This window comes from Papio anubis, chromosome 5 (genome assembly GCF_008728515.1).
Source record: "Papio anubis isolate 15944 chromosome 5, Panubis1.0, whole genome shotgun sequence".
Taxonomy (NCBI): domain Eukaryota; kingdom Metazoa; phylum Chordata; class Mammalia; order Primates; family Cercopithecidae; genus Papio; species Papio anubis.
This window is the reverse complement of record NC_044980.1, coordinates 42194903-42219342: the sequence shown is the minus strand read 5'-3', so window position 1 is coordinate 42219342 and position 24440 is coordinate 42194903. Positions and strand designations below refer to the sequence as shown.

The 24440-nt window shown below is 44.0% G+C and overlaps 2 protein-coding genes across 14 annotated transcripts in view; one reads left to right on the top strand and one right to left on the bottom strand.

The window, feature by feature from the left end:
* Nucleotides 1-2618, top strand: part of ZNF131 (zinc finger protein 131) — a 55351-nt gene extending 52733 nt beyond the window's left edge. For all 13 annotated transcript variants that reach the window (XM_009208358.4, XM_009208354.3, XM_009208359.3 and 10 more), the window contains one exon: nucleotides 827-2618. In XM_009208358.4, the coding sequence (XP_009206622.1) occupies nucleotides 827-1513 (687 nt within the window). In that variant the 3' untranslated portion in view covers nucleotides 1514-2618. The remainder of the gene's footprint in view (nucleotides 1-826) is intronic.
* Nucleotides 1-23890, bottom strand: part of LOC108586275 (bcl-2-binding component 3, isoforms 3/4-like) — a 70857-nt gene extending 46967 nt beyond the window's left edge. The window contains exon 1 of the mRNA XM_017959518.3: nucleotides 23317-23890. Within this exon, the coding sequence (XP_017815007.1) occupies nucleotides 23317-23858 (542 nt within the window). The 5' untranslated portion in view covers nucleotides 23859-23890. The remainder of the gene's footprint in view (nucleotides 1-23316) is intronic.
* Between the last annotated feature and the right edge of the window lie 550 nt (nucleotides 23891-24440).

The window sequence follows — 24440 nt, the reverse complement described above, 5'->3', positions numbered from 1 at the left end:
TTGGTTTTTTTAACCCAACCATAGATGACACCAATGTCAATAAGAATTATGTCCTAAATAACAATCTGGAACTGTAGTTAACCATGGAGCAATTATTAGAATTTGGGATGGGGATTGGAGGAAACATTTCAGCTATAATTAGATTTTTCCCCCATGATTAGTGTATTTTTATATCAAATATCAAATAATTATTACATTATTTGATATAAAAATATAAAAATATTTGATATAAGTGTTATATGTTATGGGAGAAATTAAAATATTGTTACTTTATGTTTAAACAATGAAGGCAGTATTGAAATGTTTCTCAAAATGTATTTTGGTGGCCAGGCACGGTGGCTCATGCCTGTAATCCCAGCACTTTGGGAGGCCGAGGCAGGTGGATCGCCTAAGGTCAGGAGTTTGAGACCAGGCTGGCTAACGTGGTGAAACCCTGTCTCTACTAAAAATACAAAAGTTAGCCGGGCGTGGTGGCAGATGCCTGTAATCCCAGCTACTTGGGAGGCTGAGGCAGGAGAATCACTTGAGCTCAGGAGGCGGAGGTTGCAGTGAGCCAAGATCGCACCATTGCACTCCAGCTTGGGCGATAAGAGCGAGACTTCATCTCAAAAAAAAAAAAAAAAAAAGTATTACCAGCTGTGTGAGCTAAAAGTCCAAATGAACCAAAGAATTATGAAATAGCTTGGACTAGATTCTCTTGCAGGTACCACGTTTATAACATTTACAGAATAAGCCTTCAACTTTTTCTTTACAGAGAATAAATGCATTCATATTTCCTTCAGTTCGGATATAAGTATTGTCTACATCATATTTTTGATTATTTCAGGTCTGCAACAGTGTGTTTAACAGCTGGGACCAGTTCAAGGATCACTTGGTGATACACACTGGAGATAAACCCAACCATTGTACTTTATGTGATTTGTGGTTTATGCAAGGAAATGAATTAAGGAGGCATCTCAGTGATGCTCACAATATTTCAGAGCGTCTAGTAACAGAAGAAGTTCTTTCAGTAGAAACACGTGTGCAAACTGAACCTGTAACATCAATGACTATTATAGAACAAGTTGGGAAGGTGCATGTGCTACCATTGCTTCAGGTTCAGGTGGATTCAGCACAAGTGACTGTGGAACAAGTCCATCCAGATCTGCTTCAGGACAGCCAGGTGCACGATTCACACATGAGTGAGCTTCCAGAGCAGGTCCAAGTGAGTTACCTAGAAGTGGGCCGAATTCAGACTGAAGAAGGTACTGAAGTACATGTAGAGGAGCTGCATGTTGAACGGGTAAATCAGATGCCAGTGGAAGTACAAACTGAACTTCTAGAAGCAGATTTGGACCATGTGACCCCAGAAATCATGAACCAAGAGGAGAGAGAGTCTAGCCAAGCAGATGCTGCTGAGGCTGCCAGAGAAGATCACCAAGATGCTGAGGATTTAGAGACCAAGCCAACAGTGGATTCTGAAACTGAAAAGGCCAAGAATGAGGACAGAACAGCTATGCCAGTTTTAGAATGAAATTACACATGAATATATTTTTAAATTTACTTGTTGGGTTTTTGAATTGATTATGGGCAGTATGACTGTCCTTAAGCCTAACAGACACGTGGACCAAAGTTAAGCTGTTTCCTGTTGTGCTGAACTGTTTCTGTTGAAACACATTGATTTCCCTCCCCCTACTTAATGCCACAGAGGAGGGATCTTTTCCATAACTGAAGGGGAGTTTTGAGAAGTATATTTCTGGAAACTTAAATGGATTATATTCTTATTATATAGTTGGGTACGAATGTATCTATTTTCATTGTGGTAAAAGTTCTTCCTTTTCTCTTTCCCAGGTCATGTTCTTCCTCAAATTTTTTCCATATTGTAAAATCAAACTTAAATCATTAGAATACAAGTGTATGTATTCTAATGCATGTTAGAAAATTGAATAATATAGGAAACACAAGGCTGCATGATGAAAAGTGCATTGTTACTGTGCAGTAAATTTTGGCTTCTGGCTTTCTTTAGTTTGAACAAACGTTCTTGTCTACCCCAGTAGTCACAGATGCCATCTCTGCAACAGAAAGAGTGGTGGTGGCAAAAGTTCTAGAATGTTAAAAAAAAAAAAAAAAACACACCCATGTGCCTTCTGAAAACCAACTAAACTTCTATAAAGCATCTCTGGTTCTTTAAAAGTTTGTGTTGTAAGGAGCAATGTAGATGATGCTATAATACTTTATATTTTTGCTTATAATGGCAGCCACCAGTTCTTTTTCACTTAGGTTGAGAAATTTTATTTAATGGCCACTGAAGGGCCATTTTCAATTGGGAAAATGTATTTACATCTGTGGTAAACTTTATTTTGATGAAAAGTTGCACTAGTATTTTACCACCAGATGAAAAAAAGATGAGCAGCATTTAAAAATTAATGTATTTAAAATAAAGTACAGAGAAAGACATGTATATAATTATCAGGCTTTGTTTTGAATGGAATCTTTTCCCCCGATCCTTAATGTAAAGATCTTGTGCTATAACTTTTAAAGCCATACAAATAAGAGTGCTAAACTGTGGACTTAAAAGTAGGTGTGTAAATATTTTTAATCAGTATTACTTGGAAAATAAAATATAACAAACACGTAAACCAATATGCTATTTTCTTTACCTGTTAAATATTAGGAGTTCTTTACATTTTTTAAGTAAAGTTTAAAATTATGTGTTCATGACTCTTCTTTAAAAAAGTACCAGTGTGAAAGTTTATATCTGGGCAGAGATAGTTCCTCATGTGTCTTTACCCATGTTAACATGACTGATTCATGAATTGTGATAAATTTTCAATCATACCTTCAACCCCCAAAAATCAGCTCAAAAGCATGGAAGAATTTCATATTCTTTGTATTAATAGTTCTTACATGGTAGGCACAACAGCAGGAATTCAGTTAACTGTGTCAAATGTAAAACACCAATTCGATTAGCCCCCTTTGGTAATCCTGATGTTAAATGGTATCACATTTACAAAAATAAACTGAAGAGAATGGCTTCCCACCGTCGGAGAAGTCAGATTTAGATATAAATCTGGAGATAAAGCCAACCACTGTATTAAGGGGGCCACATTTTTAAGATCAAAATAAGGATATGAACACTTCCAAGTGTGTACTGTTTGGTAGTTGGGTACCTACTGCAAAGCTTATTTAACAGTGTATTTTTTAATTGAAATTGTAAAATACCAATACTACAATTAAATTATATCCCAGTGAATTTTCAGTTTGCCTTAGGATGCCAATGTTCCTGAGTTTAAGGGAAAAAAAACCCTGACAGATAGTGATCTCAAGTATGTAAATTGCTAGTTAGTATCTAGTGAATTTTGAATGATGAAAATAGTGCATACTGTGCCCTTAAGCCAAGGTATGAAATGAGGATTTTAAAACGAGTTCTGACCACAAGGTAAAGATCAAGGCAAAGGTACATCAAAGTGTTAAAATTATTTGAGTTTTCACATTTGTCAAGACCTTTCGAGACAGATTTGAGGTGCAGATATAGTTCATTTTTCTTTTCCCAAAAGGTATAGAAGCTATCAGTGTGCTTAGAATGCCAGTGAATTTGATTGTAAAAGTAGAGGAAAACTATCTACTGGTGATAAACCGTATGTTGAATAACACTTTGTAGTTGGAAAGCATTTTATGTAGAACATAAAACAGCTAGTAACAACTGATGTATATTTGCTTCCAAGTACTGAAGCAAACAATATTTAGTCCTCCAGTGTTCTACTCTATTTCTACTGGAGTTTTAAGATAAGTCTACGGTATGAGCTACCAAGTTGGACAGTAGAGTGTGCAGTGATCACATAGAAATAAGTTCCAAGTGCACTGAGAATGAGAGGCTTTTCTATCTCCTCTACTCCACTGTTTCAACAGTGATTCTCAGACATCAATTGGGTGTCCCACAATTCAATCTGACACCACCCAGATTTAGAGCAAGTTAAGTGCTCAGTACCACAAAATCGCCCGCACTTCAGACACCAGCCACAAATGCGATCAATAGGCTACCCGCGCCTCTGCCCAGCCAACTGTAAATTTGGGATTCTTAGGCCTTCCCATCCCCTCGAGTTCAATAATGCGTTGAAACAACTCAGGAAGGCACTATACTTGGGACTACGGTAAGTATACAATTCAAGAACAGCCAAATGGAAGAGATGCACAGGGTAAGGTGGAGGGAGGGGGTTGTGGAGGAGAATAGTAGAGGTTTCTCTGCCTTCTCTTGGCATGCCACTTTCCCAGCATGTTGATGTGTTCAACTCAGAAGCTCCCTTACTGAGATTTTATAACCTCGACTGATTGAATTATTGGCGACCAGACTCAATCTTCAGCCCATCCTCTCCCTGGAGGTCTCAGGTGAGGGTAATAGTTGTAGCCCTTTAATATGGTTTAACAGTGTATTTTGTATTTGAAATTGGAAAATACCGATACTACAATTAAATTATATCCCAGTGAATTTTCAGTTTGCCTTAGGATGCCAATATTCCTGAGTTGTTCAAGAAAAAAAACAACTCTTAACAGATAGTGGTCTCAAATATGTAAATTGCTAGTTAGTGTCTAGTGAATTTTGAATGCTGAAAATAGCGCATACTGTGCCCTTAAGCCAAGGTATGAAACAAGGATTTTAAAACGAGTTTTGACCACAAGGTAAAGATCAAGGACAAAGGTACATTACCTTTCCTAGGGTTCCTCTAGTGACCCACGCCCATCTTGAAACTCTCTAGGGGCCCCTCTGCCAATAGTCATCTCATTAGCATAAACTGGTAAGGTCAAAAGGGGCTTGTAATGAATAACAAAAGACATTCTGGAAATTCCAAGAATTTTTGGAGCTGTGTGCAGGGAACCAGGTAGAAAAACCCAAATCCATTTTTTTGTTTTGTTTTTAGACAGCTTCACTCTTGTTGCCCAGGCTGGAGTGCAGTGGTGCAATCTCTGCTCACCGCAACCTCCGCCTCCCAGGTTCAAGCGATTCTCATGCCTTAGCCTCTCGAGTAGCTGGGATTACAGGCATGCGCCACCATGCCCGGCTAATTTTTGTATTTTCAGTAGAGACGGGGTTTCACCACATTGGTCAGGTAGGTCTCGAACTCTCAACTTAAGGTGATCCACCCACCTCAGCCTCCCAAAGTGTTGATATTACAGGCGTGAGCCACCGCTCTTGGCCTATTTTTTTTTTTTTATTATATCACACCTATCATTTGAGATTGAAAAACTAAACTGAATACATTAGCAATGCGTTTAAAAACTAGACATCTTTTGGATATGTACAAAACCAGAAGGCTCTTGTAGTCTTACCAGTTTAAAAAGGCTGCCTGGCTGGGTGCAGTTGCTCACGGCTGTAATCCCAACACTTTGGGAGGCCAAGGCGGGCAGATCACCAGGTCAGGAGTTCGAGGCCAGCCTGGGCCAACATGATGAAACCCCATCTCTACTAAAACTACGAAATGAACCAGGCATGGTGGTGGACACCTGTAATCCCAGCTACTCAGGAGGCTGAGGCAGGAGAATCGCTTGAACCAAGAGATGGAGGTTGCAGTGAGCCAAGATGGTGCCACTGCACTCCAGCCTAGGCGACACAGCCAGACTCCATCTCAAAATAAATAAATAAAAATAAAAAGGCTACCATACTCAGATAATACTGAATATAGGAACCTTTTCATGAGAATTTGAATGCTTCTGCTCCCACTAGTTTGAACTTGGAATTAAAGATTTCATTGTTGGGGCCGGGCACGGTGGCTCAAGCCTGTAATCCCAGCACTTTGGGGGGCCGAGACGGGCGGATCACGAGATCAGGAGATCGAGACCATCCTGGCTAACACGGTGAAACCCCGTCTCTACTAAAAAATACAAAAAACTAGCCAGGCGAGGTGGCGGCACCTGTAGTCCCAGCTACTCTGGAGGCTGAGGCAGGAGAATGGCGTGAACCTGGGAGGCGGAGCTTGCAGTGAGCTGAGATCCGGCCACTGCACTCCAGCCTGGGCAACACAGCGAGACTCCGTCTCAAAAATAAATAAATAAATAAATAAATAAAGATTTCATTGTTGGAAGGGTCCATGAAAGTTCTCTAACTACCCATTTCATAGTTTGAATAAGCCAACAGGCTTATTAAGCCATAGAGTGAGGCCTAAATGTAGATAATCTTTACCAATCAAGTGGATTTTAATTCACATTTTCAATTTAACATGGGTTGATTGTTTTAAACAAGTGATCCTATGATCATTAAACTAGTCACATAAAAAGTATTTTATAACTCTTACATGCAAAATTACAAACAACTGCCTGACCTACAAAGTTTAGCCTGATTTTGTTGGAGAAAACTTAATAGCTTTGAATTCATTAGGTTAACACTGACCTTTGTGTTAATTACATCAGGAGAGGGACGTCTAGACTATTTCTCTTGTGTAATCTGCTGACCTGTGCTATACCTCTTACAGGATTTGTCATAAAGGATTCAAATGAGAAGTAGGAATTAAAACAAACCCTTATCACCCCACCAGTTAATAAAATCCTTCATAGTTAGAAGCCTAGACATTTCTTACTTTAAAACCCATAAATACAGAGGCTGTCATAATAGTCTGAACTTAAAACTCTACTCCCTGACCTACAAATGTAACTTCATTAATTCCATCGACATGGTAAAGAAGGCAGCACATGAATTCAATCTTTTTCTCTTCGCCCTTCCTGCAATTCAATCTTTTTCTCTTTGCCCTTCCTGCAACCCAACATGTCCCTATAAATACTTTCTTTTTTTTTTTAGACAGGGTCTCGTTGTGTCACCCAGGCTACAGTGCAGTGGCGCAACCTCGGCTTACTGCAGCCTTCACCTTCTGGGCTCAAGCAGTCCTCCCACTTCAGCCTCTTGAGTAGCTCTGACTACAGGTGCATGTACCACACCCAGCTCCTTTTTGCATTTTTTGTAGAAATAGTCTTTCTGTGTTGCCCATGCTGATTTAAATCTCCTGGGCTCAAGCACTCTACCCACCTCGGCCTCCCAAAGTGCTTAGATTACAGGCAGGACCCCTGTGGCCAGCCAAATATGACTCTTAACTATTCAACTGAAGCAATATCCTCACCTTTGTATTTGTATCAAAATGCAGTCTGGGAAAGAAAAAAATTATTGTAACATAATAGCTATCCTTTATGGTTTTGAATACATTTAGTTATCTCAATATCCTCATTGAAGTGACTGTATTATTAGCTATCAGTTTACAAACAGAGGAAAGGAAGAGAAGGAGAAGCTGAGAAACAGCTTGTTGGAAGTGGAGCCAATACTTGAATTGAGCATGCCTGACTTCACAGACTACACTCTTGGTCACTAAAATAACTCTCTATGAGATTTCTTTGTAGTTGACTACATTGGATTACACAAAGCATAGGATAATCAGCTGCATTCTTTTTTGGAATCCATACCAGTTCTTGATGGAGTTGGAAGTGCAGGGGACAAGAGATCAGAAAAGCCGACAAGATACATGCAGCCAATTGCCTTTTAGTATCTTCTTGCCCTGAGACTACATCATTTAGGGAATGGTTCTCTAACTTTAGCAAACATCAGAATCTTGTTGAAACATGCATTGTTGGACCACACACCTGTTTCCGGGAGAGGGTGTCCAGGTTCTTGGCATCTTGAACAAAGAATTGGACAAAATGCACAAACAAAGCAAGGAAAGAATGAAGCAACAAAAGCAGAGATTTATTGAAAATAAAAATACACCCCACAGTGTGCGAGCAGGCCCAAGCATAGGGGCTCAAAGGCCCCGTTACAGAATTTCGGAGAATTTAAATACCCTTTAGAGGATTCCATTGTTTACTTGATGTATACCTTATGTGAATGAAGAGGATGCAGTAAAGTTACAAAGCCATTTACTCAGCATATGCCCTATGAAGAGGATATTTCCTGTCATAGCTGACGTGTGAATTGGCCTTAGGTTCCCTGCCTCTAGACCCTATTTTCCTGTCTCATCTCCCCACTGAGAGATGTGATCCTCATAAATCTTTATGGGAGGAGGAGGGACCTATGGTCTTTCTCCTGTAACTGCTACATGCTGGCTTGGGGTGTAGTCCCTACCTACTGGGGATAACGGAACTCTTGCTTTGCTCTGTGTAGTGGAGGCAGGGTAGCTTCTTGATGGCCAGCGGTGGTTTCTTCACCTGGCACTGGCTGGAACTTTTGTTGTGTGATCAACTAAAGCTTCATAGTCGCTAGGCAAGAGGAAATGAATTTAATTAAAAGATTTAGGGGGGGCGCAGTGACTCACACCTGTAATCCCAGCACTTTGGGAGGCCAAGGCGGGTGGATCGCCTGAGGTCAGGAGTTCGAGACCAGCCTGACCAACATGGTGAAACCCCGTCTCTACTAAAAATACAAAAATTAGCTGGGCGTGGTGGCGCACACGCCTGTAATCCCAGCTACTCCGGAGGCTGAGGCAGGAGAATCATTTGAACCTGGGAGACAGAGGTTGCAGTAAGTCAAGATCGTGCCACTGCACTCCGGCCTGAGTGACAGAGTGAGACTCTGTCTCAAAAAAATAAAATAAAATAAAATAAAAAAGGAGAGATTTGCAGGAAAAAAACCCAAAACCTGGCTTGTTCTAGAATCTATGTGTTTCTTTAAAGTCTTAGCACAAGCAACTCCATTTTGATTTGGTTTGGTCTACTGGGGCCTAATATATGAGCTTAGTCCAAAACAATGGCCTCCCAGAATTTTGTTTAAAAAACCCCTTTTGGGGCAGGTTCTCACTTTGGTGAGAGTGTGACCAAAACTTAGGGCCTAGTGCCACTCTCAGTTACCATCATCTTGGGTTTCCAGTCTTAGAGCGTCATTTATAGGTTATGATGTCTTCCTGGTGGTACATATTTTTTTTTTTTTTTTTTCTTTCTTGAGACGGAGTCTTGCTCTGTCTCCCCAGGCTGGAGTGCAGTGGTGTGATTTTGGCTTACTGCAACCTCTGTCTCTCCGGTTCCCGCAATTCTCCTGCCTCAGCCTCCCAAGTAGCTGGCATTACAGGCGCTCACCACCACGCCGGGGTAATTTTTGCATTTTTAGTAGAGGATGGGGTTTTGTCATGTTGGCCAGGCTGGTCACAAACTCCTGACCTCAGGTAATCCGCCCGCCTCGGCCTCACAAAGTGCTGGGATTACAGGCATGAGCCACCACACCCATCCGGTTGCATATTTCTTTCAGCTCCTGTCATTCCAGTTGAAGAGCGATCATATGATGCTCTAGAGATGGCTGCATACAAGCATTTAAAACCTTTGAGAGAATACAGCACCCCAGGGAGACTATTATTATGACCATTGGGAGGATAATAGCAAGAGTTTGAAGTGTGCCCTTTACCTGAGGTTCCCATAAACCAAACCTAAAATCAAATTGATCAAACAATGACTTAACTAAGCAGTTTCTTCATTAATCTGCTACAACTGAATTTTTTTTTTTTTTTTTTTGAGATGGAGTCTTGCTTTGTCGCCCAGGCTGGAGTGCAGTGGCACGACCTCCACTCACTGCAAGCTCCACCTCCCGGGTTCACGCCATTCTCCTGCCTCAGCCTCCCGAGTGGCTGGGACTACAGGCACTCACCACCAAGTCCAGCTGCCCAACTAATTTTTTTTGTATTTTTTTTAGTAGAGATGGGGTTTCACTGTGTCAGCCAGGATGGTCTCAATCTCCTGACCTCGTGATCCGCCCGCCTCCACCTCCCAAAGCGCTGGGATTACAGGCATAAACCACTGCGCCCGGCCTACAACTGAATTTCTATAATACTTAATGTTTTCTCCAAAGGCCATGAGTGGAGCAGCTGCACAGATACTTCTCTGTTCAGCTAATTCTATCATAACTTTCACAAGAGAATACAAAGTCTGTTGTGTAACTGTAACCTTTACAGTAGAATCTGCGTAGGCTGGGCGCGGTGGCTCACGCTTGTAATCCCAGTACTTTGGGAGGTGGACACGGGCAGATTACCTCAGGTCAGGAGTTCAATATCTGCCTGGTCAACATGGTGAAACCCTGTCTCTACTAAAAAAATACAAAATTAGCCGGGTGTGATGGTGCGTGCCTGTAATCCCAGCTGGTCGGGAGGCTGAGGCAGGAGAATCACCTGAATCTGGGAGGCAGAGGTTGCAGTGAGCCGATAGTGCACCCATTGCACTCCAGCCTGGGCAAAAAGAGTGAAATTCCACTCAGAAAAAAAAAAAAAAAAAAAAAATCTGCTATAGAGCCTATTATGGGGGATACATTTCTAATCATTGCCTTCTTGAGACCCAGGCTGGAGTGCAGTGGCGACATCTTGGTTCACTGCAACCTCCACCTCCCAGATTCAAGTCATTCTCCTGCATCAGCCTCCCTAGGAGCTAGGATTACAGGCGCCCGCCACCATGCCTGGCTGATTTCCATATTTTTAGTACAGACAGGGTTTCACCATGTTGGCCAGGCTAGGCTGGTCTCAAACTCCTGACCTCAAGTGATACGCCTGCCTCAGCCTCCCAAAGTGCTGGGATTACAGGCAAGAGCCATCATGCTTAGCCTTGGGCCTACTATTTTTTATCTATCTAAGTATAAGGTTATTCATTTATAAGGATGGCTGTAGACTTCTTCACAAATAAAAGTATACCCCATAAGTGCACATAACAGACTCCTTTCCACTTTCATTGTTCATAGAGGCATAAGCAATAAAAAAATATTCAGAGTTTCATGATAGAAGTCTGTGAACTTGGGAAAAGTTGTTCACATCAAGGATGGCTTCTTCTTCTGAGGAGAAACTTCCCTGGTTAGTCTTATCCCAAGGGTTCCAAGGATGTACAGCTCCAAGAGCGTGGAGGGACCCTTCTTAGTTGTGAGATTATGAATCCACAGTTCAAGGTTCCAAGGTTTTGTTGTAGTATGGATGGCAAGAATAGTTTTTCTTTAATGTTCTCAGAAGGTTCAAACCATAAAAAGCTTTCTTTCCTGTTGAAAATACACTGTAGCATAATAATTTACCATTCAGCCTTCTTGCATGGGAGAGCTTGTATACCACCAGAAAACATACATTGAAAATAATAATTGAATGAAATCCCTTTATAAAATGTGTAAGGCCGGACGCGGTGGCTCGCGCCTGTAATCCCAGCACTTTGGGAGGCCGAGGTGGGTGGATCACGAGGTTAGGAGATCGAGACCATCTTGGCTAACATGGTGAAACCCCGTCTCTACTAAAAATACAAAAATTAGCCGGGCATGGTGGTGGGCACCTGTAGTCCCAGCTACTTGGGAGGCTTAGGCAGGAGAATGGCGTGAACCTGGGAGGCCGAGCTTGCAGTGAGCAGAGATTGTGCCACTGTACTCCAGCCTGGGTGACAGAGCAAGACTCCATCTCAAAAAAAAAAAAATTTAAAAGGCCCATCAGGTGACCAAATATACCTGAAGCTTTGTTTTTTTCCATGAATATGGGATCACACATTGGTTATAAACTATTTTAGTAGGCCGGGCGCGGTGGCTCAAGCCTGTAATCCCAGCACTTTGGGAAGCCGAGACGGGCGGATCACGAGGTCAGGAGATCGAGACCATCCTGGCGAACACGGTGAAACCCCGTCTCTACTAAAAAATACAAAAAAAAAAAAAAACTAGCCGGGCGAGGTGGCGGGCGCCTGTAGTCCCAGCTACTCGGGAGGCTGAGGCAGGAGAATGGCGTGAACCCGGGAGGCGGAGCTTGCAGTGAGCTGAGATCGGCCACTGCACTCCAGCCTGGGCGACAGAGCCAGACTCCATCTCAAAAAAAAAAAACAAAAAACTATTTTAGTAACTTATAAGTCACAACACCAATGTATTCAAATTGGATCATTTTATCTTTTCCATGATGAGTCATACAATGCAGAACTATTAATAATAAAAGCATTAAGGACTCAGGAACGACAAGGTGTCCATCCTGGTTCTCCATGAATCCATGCTTAATTAACATTAGACTTGTATCCTCTTGAATACTACTAGTTTTTCCAAATTAGGTGCATAGCACTGATAACTGATGGATTATCATGGGTGATTTGACTTAGACCATGGAGTTTATTAAACTGTTTGTTTGTTTATTTTCGAGACAGAGTCTTGCTCTGTTGCCCCAGCTGGAGTGCAGTGGTGTGATCTCAGCTCACTGCAACCTCCACCTCCTGAGTTCAAGTAATTCTCCTGCCTCAGGCTCCCGAATAGCTGGGATTACAGGCCCGCACCACCATGCCCAGCTAATTTTTGTATTTTTAGTAGAGACGGGCTTTCACCACATTGGTCAGGCTGGTCTCGAACTGCTGACCTTGTGATCCACCTGCCTCAGCCTCGCAAAGTGCTGGGATTACAGGTATGAGCCACTGCACCCAGCCTAAATTGTATATTTAAACAATTTTAGTATCAGCTGGTTTAACATGAAAATCTGACAAAGTATTTCCTTGGTATTTAATTAATTTTTTTGTTCTACTTGGGTTAGTAGATTTATGCAAGGAAATTTGGTTATTTCTGTGGTTTACAATAACTTAACATAATAACCATAATTATAATTGATAGCATATACTTAGACATTAGAATTTTAGAAATCCCATACATATTGAGTATACTTAATGTCAGTCCTCTGAGCCCAAGCCAAGCCATTGCATCCCCTGTGACTTGCACGTATATTGCCCAGATGGCCTGAAGTAACTGAAGAATCACAAAATAAGTGAAAATGCCCTGCCCCTGCCTTAACTGATGACATTCCACCACAAAAGAAGTGAAAATGGCCGGTCCTTGCCTTAAGTGATGACATTACCTTGTGAAATTCCTTTTCCTGGCTCATCCTGGCTCAAAAAGCTCCCCCACTGAGCACCTTGTGACCTCCACTCCTGCCTGCCAGAGAACAACCCCCCTTTGACTGTAATTTTCCTTTACCTGCCCAAATCCTATAAAACGGCCCCACCTCATCTCCCTTCGCTCTCTTTTCAGACTCAGTCCGCCTGCACTGAGGTGATTAAAAAGCTTTATTGCTCACACAAAGCCTGTTTGGTGGTCTTTTCACACGGACACACATGACATTTTGGTGCCTTGACTCGGATCGGGGGACCTCACTTGGGAAATCAATCCTCTGTCCTCCTGCTTTTTGCTCCGTGAGAAAGATCCACCTACGACGTCTGGTCCTCAGACCAACCAGCCCAAGGAACATCTCACCAATTTTAAATCCGGTAAGCGGCCTCTTTTTACTGTCTTCTCCAACCTTTCTCACTATCCTTCAACCTCTTTCTCCTTTCAATCTTGACGCCACACTTCAATCTTTCCCTTCTCTTAATTTCAGTTCCTTTCCTTTTCTGGTAGAGATAAAGGAGATGCATTTTATCCATGGACTAGACTCAGGAAGACAGTCTTCCCTTGGTGTTTAATCATGCGGGGATGCCCACCTGATTATTCACTCACGTTTCAGAGGTGTCTTCCCACGCAGGGAAGCCTGCCTTGGTCCTTCACACTTAGTGGCAAGTACTGCTTTTCTGGGTGGGGACAAGCACCCCCAACCCCTTCTCTCCCTGTCTCTACCCCTTCTCTGCTTTTCTGGTGCGGGGCAAGAACCCCCAACCCCTTCTCGGCTTTTCTGGGGAGCAAGAACCCCCCGACCCCTTATCTCCATGCCCCGACCCCTTATCTCCACGTCCCGACCCCTTTCCCGCGTTTCTGGAGGGCAAGAACCCCCCAACCCCTTCTCTCCGTGTCTCTACTCTCTCTTTTCTCTGGACTTGCCTCCTTCACTATAGGCAACCTTCCACCCTCCATTCCTCCCTCTTCTCCCTTAGCCTGTATTCTCAAAAACTTAAAACCTCTTCAACTCACACCTGACCTAAAACCTAAAAGCCTTATTTTCTTTTACAATGCCGCTTGACCTCAATACAAACTCGACAGTAGATCCAAATAGCCAGAAAACGGCACTTTCTCGATTTTCCATCCTACAAGATCTAATAATTATTATCGTAAAATGGGCAAATGGTCTGAGGTGCCTGACGTCCAGGAATTCTTTTATATATCAGTCCCTCCCTAGTCTCTGTTCCCAATGCAACTCGTCCCAAATCTTCCTTCTTTCCCTCCCGCCTGTCCCCTCAGTCCCAACCACAGGCGTCGCTGAGTCTTTCTAATCTTCCTTTTCCACAGACCCATCTGACCTCTCCCCTCCTCACCAGGCCGAACTAGGTCCCAATTTTTCCTCAGCCTCCACTCCCCCACCCTATAATCCTTTTATCACCTCCCCTCCTCACACCAGGTCTGGCTTACAGTTTAGTTCCGCAACTAGCTCTTCCCCATCTGCCCAACAATTTCCTCTTAGAGAAAGTGGCTGGAGCTGAAGGCATAGTCAGGGTACATGCTCCTTTTTCTTTATCTGACCTCTCCCAAATCAATTAGTGTTTAGGCTCTTTTTCATCAAGTATGAAAAAACCAGCCCAGTTCATGGCTTGTTTGGCAGCAACCCTGAGATGCTTTACCTAAAAGGTCAAAAGGCCGTCTTATTCTCAATATACATTTTATTACCCAATCTGCTCCCGAAATTAAATAAAGCCCCAAAAATTAAATTCCAGCCCTCAAACTGCACAACAGGACTTAATTAACCTTGCCTCCAAAGTGTACAATAATAAAGTAGAGGCAGCCAAGTAGCAATGTATTTCTGAGTTGCAATTCCTTGCCTCCACTGTGAGAGAAACCCCAGCCACATCTCCAGCACACAAGAACTCCAAACGCCTGAACCACAGCAACCAGGCTTTCCTCCAGGACCGCCTCCCCCAGGAGCTTGCTACAAGTGCTGAAAATCTGGCCACTAGGCCAAGAAATGTCCACAGCCCAGGATTCCTCCTAAACCATGTCCCATCTGTGCAGGACCCCACTGAAAATCAGACTGTTCAACTTACCTGGCAGTCACTTCCAGAGCCCCTGGAACTCTGGCCCAAGACTCTCTGACTAACTCCCTCCCAGATCTTCTCGGTTTAGCAGCTGAAGACTGACACTGCCGAGCACCTCAGAAGCCTACAGGACCATCACAGACACTCTAGGTAACTCTCACAGTGGAAGGTAAGTCCGTCCCCTTCTTAATCAATACAGAGGCTACCCACTCCACATTACCTTCTTTTCAAAGGCCCGTTTCCCTTGTCTCCATAACTATTGTGGGTATTGATGGCCGAGTTTCTAAACCTCTTAAAACTCCCCAATTCTTGTGCCAACTTTGACAACATTCTTTAATGCACTCCTTTTTAGTTATCCCCACCTGCCCAGTTCCCTTATTAGGCCAAGACATTTTAACTAAATTATCTGCTTCCCTGACTATTCCTGGGCTACAGACACACCTCATTGCCGCCTTTTCCCCCAGTTCAAAGTCTCCCTTGCATCCTCTCCTTGTATCTCCCCACCTTAACCCACAAGTATAGGATACCTCCACTCCCTCCTTGGCGACCGATCATGCACACCTTACCATCCCATTAAAACCTAATCACCCTTACCCTGCTCAACACCAATATCCCATCCCACAGCACGCTTTAAAAGGATTAAAGCCTGTTATCCCTCGCCTGTTACAGCATAGCCTTTTAAAGCCTATAAACTCTCCTTACAATTCCCCCATTTTACCTGTCCTAAAACTAGTCAAGCCTTACAAGTTAGTTCAGGATCTGCGCCTTATTAACCAAATTGTTTTGCCTATCCACCCTATGGTGCCAAACCCATCCTCAATACCTCCCTCCACAACCCATTATTCTGTTCCGGATCTCAAACATGCTTTCTTTACTATTCCTTTGCACCCTTCATCCCAGCCTCTCTTCGCTTTCACTTGGACTGACCCTGACACCCATCAGGCTCAGCAAATTACCTAGGCTGTACTGCCGCAAGGCTTCACAGACAGCCCCCATTACTTCAGTCAAGCCCAAATTTCTTCCTCATCTGTTACCTATCTCAGCATAATTCTCATGAAAACACACATGCTCTCCCTGCTGATTGTGTCCGGCTAATCTCCCAAACCCCAATCCCTTCTACAAAACAACAACTCCTTTCCTTCCTAGGCATGGTTAGTGCGGTCAGAATTCTTACAAAAGAGCCAGAACTGCGTCCTGTAGCCTTTCTGTCTAAACAACTTGACCTTACTGTTTTAGCCTAGCCTTCATGTCTGCGTGCAGCGGCTGCCACTGTCTTAATACTTTCAGAGGCCCTAAAAATCACAAACTATGCTCAACTCACTCTCTGCAGTTCTCATAACTTTCAAAATCTATTTTCCTCGCCCCACCATCGCTCAAGACAACTCTTACGCTGATAAGGTAGCTAAAAAAGCAGCCATCAAAAGGCATCAGATCCCATCGCTCAGGACAATGCTTATGCTGATAAGTTAGCTAAAAAAGGCAGCTAGCGTTCCAACTTCTACCCCTCACAGCAGTTTTCCTCCTTCACATTGGTCACTCCCACCTACTCCCCCACTGAGACTTCTACCTATCAATCTCTTCCCACACAAGGCAAATGGTTCTTAGACCAAGGAAAATATCTCCTTCCAGCCTCACAGGCCCATTCTATTCTGTTGTCATTTCATAACCTCTTCCATCTAGGTTACAAGCCGTTAGCCTGTCTCTTAGAACCTCTCATTTCCTTTCCATCCTAGAAATCTATCCTTAAGGAAATCACTTCTCAGTGTTCCATCTGCTATTCTACTACTCCTCAGAAATTTCTCAGGCCCTCTCCCTTCCCTACACATCAGGCTCAGGGATTTGCCCCCGCCCGGGACGGGCAAATTGACTTTACTCACATGCCTCAAGTCAGGAAACTAAAATACCTCTTGGTCTAGGTAGACACTTTCACTGGATAGGTAGAGGCCTTTCCTACAGGGTCTGAGAAGGCCACCGCGGTCATTTTTTCCCTTCTGTCAGACATAATTCCTCGGTTTGGCCTTCCCACCTCTATACAGTCTGATAATGGACCAGCCTTTACTAGTCAAATCACTCAAACAGTTTTTCAGGCTCTTGGTATTCAGTCAAAGCTTCATACCCCTTTCGGTCCTCAATGTTCAAGAAAGGTAGAACGGACTAATAGTCTTTTAAAAACACCTCACCAAGCTCAGCCACCAACTTAAAAAGGACTGGACTATACTTTTACCACTTGCCCTCTCAGAATTCAGGCCTGTACTCGGAATGCTACAGGGTACAGCCCATTTAAGCTCCTGTATAGATGGTCCTTTTTATTTTTTTATTTTATTTTATTTATTTATTTATTTTTGAGACGGAGTCTCTCTCTGTTGCCCAGGATGGAGTGCAGTGGCCGGATCTCAGCTCACTGCAAGCTCCGCCTCCCGGGTTCACGCCATTCTCCTGCCTCAGCCTCCCGAGTAGCTGGGACTACAGGCGCCCGCCACCTCACCCGGCTAGTTTTTTGTATTTTTTAGTAGAGATGGGGTTTCACCGTGTTAGCCAGGATGATCTCGATCTCCTGACCTCGTGATCCACCTGTCTCGGCCTCCCAAAGTGCTGGGATTACAGGCTTGAGACGGTCCTTTTTATTAAGCCCCAGTGTCATTCCAGACACCAGACCAACTTGGACTGTGACCCAAAAACCTTGTCATCCCTGCTATCTTCTGTCTAATCATACTCCTATTCACCGTTCTCAACTACTCATAAATGCTCTGCTCTTATTTATACTGCTGGTTTACACTGTTTCTCCAAGCCGTCACAGCTGATATCTCCTAGTGCTATCCCCAAACCCCTACTCTTAACTCCCTCTTAAAGGTTAAAAGTCTTGTGTGCTCCATTAATTGCTGTGGGCCCGACAAAGGTATCTTAGCAATTCCAGATAAATGGAACAAATAATGGCTTGCTAGAAATGCATAGGAAACAAAATACCTATCCACAGAACCAAATTAGAGCCTTAACTATATTTTTTAAAAAGTTGTCAAACTGCTGATGCATTTCTCTATACTTCTTACTTTACTGTAATCAAGACTAAGAGCTTTAACTGTGAAAACGTTAATTAGCCAAATGTCTCCAATTCTCTATTAGGTTTTAAAGAACATTTTATTACATAAACGTTTCCTATAGTTTTCTTCCCTACTTAATGATTCCTTACTACATTGTTTCATAAATAACCTTTTCACATCTGTAATTTGAACTAACTTTTGGATAACTTCTGAATTAGACAAATGATTCTTTTTCTCACTAATAACCCTTTCTGGCACATTTTGTAAACAGAATTATGTGTTAAGGAGAACTCTCATCCTTGGTAAGTTAAAACTTTTGTAAGACTCTAAAAAGCAAGAAATCCTGAACTATCAGATATAGGCATTTATACATAAGAACAATTCCACAATTTTAGAAACGTATTTCCCCATATCACAACCTTTTCTTTTTTTTTTTTGAGATGGAGTCTCGCTCTGTTGCCCAAGCTGGAGTGCAGTGGGCAATCTCAACTCACTGCAAGCTCCGCCTCCCAGGTTCACACCATTCTCCTGTCTCAGCCTCCGGAGTAGCTGGGACTACAGGTGCCCACCACCACGCCCGGCTAATTTTTTCGTGTTTTTAGTAGAGACGGGGTTTCACCACGTTGGTGAGGATAGTTTTGATCTCCTGACCTCGTGATCCACCCACCTAGGCCTCCCAAATTGTTAGGATTACAGGCCTGAGCCACCACGCCCGTCCACAACCCTTTCATAATTGGAAATGACCTAGATATTAAATGAGCATCAGAAATAACTCTTAAGATTTTAATTTATGCAAAAAGTTTACCTAAAACATTTATTCCATTCACTGTACTCAATTCTTTCACCTTTTTTTTTTTTTTGAGATGGAGTCTCACTCTTGTCGCCAGGCTGGAGGGCAGTGGTGCCATCTCGGCTCACTGGAACCTCTGCCTCTCAGGTTCAAGCTATTCTCCTATCTCAGCCTCCCGAGTAGCTGGGACTACAGACGCAGGCCACCACGCCCAGCTAATTTTTTTGTATTTTTAGTAGAGACGGGATTTCACCATGTTGACCAGGATGGTCCCAATGTCTTGGCTTCGTGATTTGCCCGCTTCGGCCTCCCAAAGTACTGGGATTACAGGCGTAAACTACCGTGCCCAGCCAATTCTTTCACTTTTAACAAGGAAGCCAGGAGATATCAATTAACATGTAAAATGAACATTGGTTAGGTCAGAAAGGCAGGGGATGGGGCTTGGGGCTTCCAGGTCACAAGTAGGCGTGAAAGGAACGGTTGCATTCTTCTGAGTTTCTGATTAGCCTTTCCAAAGGAGGCAATTAGATATGCATTTATCTCAGTGAAATTGAACAGAATATGAGGCAGGCTTTCCCCAAGCAGCTCCCAGCCCAAATCTTCTCTTCAGCCTAGTAATTTTTGGGCGACCCAAGATATTTTCCTTTTTTTTTTTTTTTTTGAGACGGAGTCTCGCTGTGTCGCCCAGGCTGGAGTGCAGTGGCGCGATCTCGGCTCACTGCAAGCTCCGCCTCCCGGGTTCACGCCATTCTCCCGCCTCAGCCTCCGAGTAGCTGGGACTACAGGCGCCCGCCACCACGCCCGGCTAGTTTTTTGTATTTTTAGTAGAGACGGGGTTTCACCATGTTAGCCAGGATGGTCTCGATCTCCTGACCTCGTGATCCACCCGCCTCGGCCTCCCAAAGTGCTGGGATTACAGGCTTGAGCCACCGCGCCCGGCGATATTTTCCTTTTATAAATTACTCTCATTCATCAAAAGAAAGCACACAAACCAAGATTATTTTGTTTTGGCTGGGTTTATAGTTTTATAACCTTCCATACCAAACACTGACATCTCAAAATATCTAGCAAAGACAAACATTACATTCAGACAAAATGTATGCTGGCAATTCTGAAGGCATTTTGTTTTTATTTCACCAATAATTTTAAAGCTAGCTTATATACACCATGGAATATTATGCAGCCATATAAAAGGATGAGTTCATGTCCTTTGCAGGGACATGGATGAAGCTGGAAACCATCATTCTCAGCAAACTATCGCAAGGACAGAAAACCAAACACCGCATGTTCTCTCTCATGGGTGGGAATTGAACAATGAGAACACTTGGACACAGGGTGAGGAATATTACACACTGGGGCCTGTCATGGGGTGGAGGAAAGGGGGAGAGATAGCATTAGGAGATATATCTAATGTAAATGATGAGTTAATGGGTGCAGCACACCAACATGGCACATGTATACATATGTAACAAACCTGCACATTGTGCACATGTACCCTAGAACTTAAAGCATATATATATAAAAGAGCTAGCTGGTTTAGTTAAGTTATACTTAAGTCATGTGAACTTTAAAATTGCTTAGGCTTATTTACTTAATTTATGAGTACTCTTTTACTTATAAGCCACTTTTGGTAGATATAACTTATAACAATAAGTGTATATACAAATAAACACATCTAAACATGTATATGTACACACAAATGAAGATCCAATAGCTTGGAATCTTAGACATCAGCTATCATGCCTGTTGTCATGCCTTTAAGCCCAGCACTTTGGGAGGCTGAGACAGGTGGATCACCTGAGGTCAGGAGTTTGAGACCAGCCTGACCAATACGGCGAAACCCCGTCTCTACTAAAAATACAAAAATTAGGCAGGGCGCAGTGGCTCACGCCTGTAATCCCAGCACTCTGGGAGGCCAAGGCAGGTGAATCACGAGGTCAGGATATCGAGACCATCCTGGCTAACACGGTGAAACCCCGTCTCTACTAAAAATACAAAAAAATTAGCTGGGCATGGTGGCGGGCGCCTGGAGTCCCAGCTACGCTGGAGGCTGAGGCAGGAGAATGAAGTGAAACTGGAAGGCAGAGCTTGCAGTGAGCCGAGATCGTGCCACTGCACTCCAGCCTGGGAGACTGAGCAAGACTCCGTCTCAAAAAACAAACAAACAAAAAGAAATTAGTTGGACATGGTGGCATGCATCTGTAGTCCCAGCTACTCGGGAGGCTGAGATAGGAGAGTAGCTTGAACCTGGGAGGTGGAGGTTGCAGTGAGCCGAGATCAAGCCACTGCACTCCAGCCAGGGTGACAGAGTGAGAGTCCATCTCAAAATATATATATATATATATATATATATATATATAAATAAGTAAAAATAAAAACAGGGTCACTATGCTAGTTTTAATTCTTTCAGTTTAATTTTTATTGGATTTAACAGAAATAAGAAGGAAAGCAGAATACATTGCTAAACCTCAGAAGAAAGTTTTTCACCACAAGAAATATTAGTTCTTACAAGTTTCCTATAAACTTAAGGAAAAAGGGATTTTGATAATACTAGTTGTTGTAAATAGGTGATTCAATTTTAAACTATAAATTCACCCCCTGGCCGGGCGCGGTGGCTCAAGCCTGTAATCCCAGCACTTTGGGAGGCCGAGACGGGCGGATCACGAGGTCAGGAGATCGAGACCATCCTGGCTAACACAGTGAAACCCCGTCTCTACTAAAAAATACAAAAAAAATAGCCGGGCGAGGTGGCGGGCGCCTGTAGTCCCAGCTATAGGGAGGCTGAGGCAGGAGAATGGCGTGAACCCGGGGGGGCGGAGCTTGCAGTGAGCCGAGATCGCGCCACTGCACTCCAGCCTGGGGCACAGAGCAAGACTCCGTCTCAAAAAAAAAAAAAAAAAAAAAATTCACCCCCTGCTGTGAAAGATGCTGAAATCGGCACTCTCAAACTTCTACCTCTTGATTTAATTATATTTGCATTATCATAAAGTCAGTGTGCAGGTTAAACAGTTGATTAGATATAGTGCAAGAGAAAATTCATGAACAGAGGATAGATCTGAGGAAATTACCTAGAATGTAGCACAAAATGTAAAAATCTAGAGAATATGAGAAAAGACATGAAGTAGAACGAGAAGGTCTGACACGAATAGTATCGATTAGAGATTCCTGAAAGAAAGATAAGAGTTGGGAAGGGTTCTGTTGTTGGGAAGGGTTCTGTTGTTGGGAAGGGTTCTGTTATGGACTAAATTTTTGTATCTCCCAATTCATATGTTGAAATCCTAACTCCCAATGTGATGGTATTAGCCTAAAGACTTCAGTAATCTTGGGATACTAGAACCTAGCATCAACTCTGCCTTGTGCATGCTCTTTCAGGTATGATGGTGAGGATCTATGTCACAGACAGCCTCTGTCAGATTGGGTGTTTGAGGCTCTTGGTTTCTAGGCAATTTCTCTATGAAATTTTATTCTGTGTATTGTCATGTTAATGAATTCAAGGGGTCTTTTATATCTTTAAAAATATGTAGAGTTTCACCCTGCATTTTATTGCTTTAGAAAGAAAATAGACTGATGGCATGTACTGTTTTAAAGACTACTCTTAAAAAAGAACAAAGACAAAAACAAAACCTCTTGTCTTTTAAGGAGGGCATGTCTCTTTAAAAACAAATTTTCTCAAGAGAACCCTTGTTCTACATAAGTAGATGACCACTCTCAGAAGCCAAGGAAGCAATTGTTTTAGGTTTTTTCAATTTTCTTTCCAATCTCAACGGTCGGTGCATGGAGCTGTCCAAGGTTTTTATTTCTTCCCCTTCCCGTTCCTGACCCCTTTAATCACCACACAAACAGGCAGCAGAGAGAGTAATAATGAAGAACATCAACTCTGGAGTCAAACAAACTGGGTTAGAGTCCCAGAGCCAGCATTCAACAGTTGTGTGATCTTGATCAAATCCTATAACCTCTCTGGGCTTCAGTTTCTCCATCTATCAAAACAAGGATGACAGTAACAGTACCTAACCCATAGACTATCATGAGGATTTAGTCAGTTACTCTTTGTAAAAGTGTTTATTACAATGCCTGGCAAATAGCAAAAAAGGAAATTTGGGGTTCCCTAATTTCTACCACAAAAGAATTGTAGACATGGGTTGTTTTGCTACTTAACACTTTTGCTCTTGTAAACGTTGCTCTGGCAATCAATACAGGATGGGGAGCAGGAGGAAGTAGAAAGAATGCTCACGGAACTATGGCTTAGGGTGTCCAGTCCTGGCTCTGCCATTAATCAGCTGTGTGACCCTTGCTAAGTTAACTGACCCCTCTGAACTCTTTTTTTTTTCTCTCTCTCTGTAAAAGGAAGGGCTTAAACTTCAGTAACTATAATCTGTATGTTTTAGTATTTTGCGAATCCCATTTCCAACTCTACATTCAATCCAGTGGCAGTATTTCTAGTTTGTAAACTAGAAAAACAATCTTTGGCATTTGAAGGTCACAACCGAGAGTATCTCCATAGCAGGAGATTAAGGAGCCACTGACAAAGTGGCACCAGGAGAACCTGATGTATGCCAGGAATCCAGGCAGAGGGTGGCATTAGCACTTCTTTCTGCAGAACCTAAACCCTGCCCGACTCACCCGGAGGAGCTGTCACAGTGGTTTGCTGGAAACCCCTTTTCTGTTGGGAGGATTACTGGGTCACCGTCTCCCAAGGACAAGGAAACCCTTGCTGAAGTGCTGGAACGGCTCGGCACGAGGCGTATGTTGGTGGGAGCTGTGTCAGCCCGCTTTCGGCCATGTAGCTGCTCCCATCCAGGCTCTAGAAGGGGTCCTGTTTGCGTCAGGCCCAACCACCCCCCTCCCCGAGCGACTGCACTGGGTGTCCCTGCGCCGCGCGTCCCCTCCCTCTTGCCCCTCCCTCCTGGCTGCCATAGAAGCCAGCCTACGAGGTCCAGGCCAGAGTCCGGGTGCCCTACCGGTCCCCTGTCCCTCCTTCCCCAGGCCAGCCCCCTGCTCCGGATTGGTCCTTCAGGAAACGCTGCGGGGCGTCTCGGTCCCCGCTGCGGAGCCGGCCTAGGCTGGAGGGCGGGGTTTGCTCTGGGCCTCTGCAGGTCAGGTCGGCCGCCTCTGACAGCTCCGGGAGCCTCAGGCGCGACAGCGGCGCCCTCACCTCGGGACATCCACACACCGACCGCTCCTGCTCCAGCAGCAACCACCCCGCGCGCCTGGCCTGGCGCCGTGCAGCGAAGCCCAAGAGCTGGCCTCGCCACGAAGGTAAGCGAGGGGCTGGGGGGGCTCGCCGCCAGCACCCCCACCCCGCCACCCTTCCTCTGATAGGCTGTAAACCTAGGTGGCTGAGGAGGAGGCGCCTCTCCTCCCCGCGACCCAAGGGAGAAAGGAAGCCCTGCCGGGGGGTGTCTGCGAAGTGGGGTCAGAAGAAGGTTGGGCGCTTTCTGGGGCGTCCCCCCACACCGGCCCAGGCCGATCCACGCGCGAGAGGAGGGGGCATTAGAGCCAGGGCAAGGGCGTGCTCGCTCGTGTGTGCCCGTGTCAAGTGCGGCGCCCATGTCTATGTGCGCGCGTGTGGGCACCCATGTCTCTGTATGGTGTCTGCGTGCCCGTCCACACGTGAGCCAAGGAAGGCATCTTAGCGCCTAGCAGTGCACACAGCGGGTGCGCTAGACCAGAGCCCTAAGGCACCAGCCCAAATCTGCAGTTTGTTACAAGGGCAGAGGACCTGCGTGACCTCCCCACGCGCGCCG